The sequence below is a fragment of the Alternaria triticimaculans genome (genome assembly GCF_023758025.1).
Source record: "Alternaria triticimaculans strain BMP 0046 chromosome Unknown scaffold_26, whole genome shotgun sequence".
Classification (NCBI taxonomy): domain Eukaryota; kingdom Fungi; phylum Ascomycota; class Dothideomycetes; order Pleosporales; family Pleosporaceae; genus Alternaria; species Alternaria triticimaculans.
The window spans coordinates 259,071-260,916 of record NW_026055983.1 but is presented as its reverse complement, the minus strand read 5'-3'; the positions used below and the strand labels follow the sequence as shown (position 1 = coordinate 260,916).

Sequence of the window (1,846 nt, the reverse complement as noted above, 5' to 3'; positions counted from 1 at the left end):
GATTCTCGGGGTCCGATCCGCTCGAGAAAGGTAGCCTAAGGCAAGCAGACCGTGGAACCAAGGTTATGAAGAGTGTGCCGAAAAGCCGACATTCGTCAAATAGCTCACTGACTACGGAGTACCCGGGAGGTATTTGTGGTGTTTGGGATAACCAAAGTGCAACGTAGGACTTAGCGAATACCTCAAGGCTACGTTTTGCTGTTCCAAGGTTGTCTTGTAAAAAGGCGAACATCTCCGTCCTGCAGTCCCACATAAATCTTAGAGAACAAATCATGTATACCCCATTTCTATAAATCTCTGAGTCATATGATATATGGTAGAGTTCGTGAAACTGAGCATCCGTCATTGGTCCGATACGAAGGGCTCGACCAAACTACACTCTACGCTACTGCTCTCTCTACCCCTATAAAAGAGAACCCAAATCCTCTGTCTATGTCCAAATTCCTGTCATCTTCCCAACACAACACACCACGAATACCTCCTGGGTCTCCTTTCGCGAAGACTTCTGCAACCAAAAGCACACACGTATTCCTCAAAACCACATCACCTTTTCCACATCAGCACACCACGAATACCTCCTGGGTCGCTTTTCGCTGAGACTTCTGCCACCAAAGACCTTCGCGTATTCCTCAAAGCGACAATGGCCGAACGCAAGACCGTCCAGAAGTACTATCCCGCCGACTTTGACCCAGCAAAACTAGTGCGCTCAAAGAAATCTTCAACTCCCACGCGCACCGTCGTCAACTTCGCCTGCCCTTTCCGCAGCATGCGATGTCTCTCATGTGGCCACTACACCACCAAAGGCAAAGTCTTCCGCAACAGCCCAAAACACATCTCGCCAGAAAATTACCTTGGTGTCAAAATCATCACTCTGCACTGCAAGTGCCCTGGCTGCGCCGCACAAATCATCATCGAAACCGACCCCAAGAACATGGACTACAAGATTGTGAGCGGGGCGAAGAGGGAATACGAAGCGTGGAGAGATAATGAGCGCGCCAAAGATACTGAAGAGCAGCGCTTAAATCGTCTTGAAGCTGAGGGACTTGAAGGAGGTGAAGACAAAGCGACTATGGAGACGCTGGAGCGCAAGACTGAGGACGCCAAGGTCGAGATTGCTGTCGCTGATGCGTTGGATGAGATCAGAGCGGCGAACGCACGAAGAGAAGGGATTGATGCGACATTCGCCGCGGCTACTCTTGCGCCATCGAGGGAGGTTGAGGATGCGCAAGATGCGGAGATCGCACGCGCTGTCTTCAAGGGTGCGAAGAGATGTTCGCCGGAGTCTGAATTGTCGCGAGAGTCGCTGAATGTGGAGTTCCCGGTGTCCAGGCCGGCGAAGAAGGCCAAGAAGGATTTTGCGAAGACGTTGGGGATTAGGAGGAAGATGGATGTCTAAGGTCTTAGATGGTTTATTGACATGTCCCCATAAGAACTCCTGGCTATTCAATACTATCCGATGCTGCAAATAAATCTTGGTGAACATGTTTAACATACACTCCTCAAATAGTGGTGTTGTTCGGAATGTAGACGTATCGATTGTGGTCTCGTACAATTCGCCATAACATGTTCCGCTCGTTTGGTATTTCTTTCCATATGTAATACTTGAGTCGGCAGGATCGTTCAAACTTATAGCCAGGTTCAAATGGCTTCCAAAGTAAGAGTCGACACCACGGTATTGGGTCATTCGGTATCATTCCCAATCTATCACGAGTAACTCTCGAAGTTCCATAGCGCAGATCGATTGGAGTCAAGGGCGCAATCTTGAGTATATGATGGCGAACAGATCTTGGGTTGATCTGGCTTGTACCACCGTCGAGTTGTGGGAGCCAATTAGCTGCCGTGCGAA

The 1,846-nt window shown here is 49.4% G+C and overlaps 1 protein-coding gene across 1 annotated transcript; it reads left to right on the top strand.

Annotated features, from left to right (window-relative positions):
* Window positions 1-640: 640 nt before the first annotated feature.
* J4E78_010090 (uncharacterized protein) lies at window positions 641-1,396 on the top strand (the record flags this gene model as incomplete). The annotated part of the gene is made up of 1 exon (XM_049370671.1): window positions 641-1,396. The coding sequence occupies one exon, from the start codon at window positions 641-643 to the stop codon at window positions 1,394-1,396; it is 756 nt and encodes a 251-aa protein (XP_049217693.1).
* Between the last annotated feature and the right edge of the window lie 450 nt (window positions 1,397-1,846).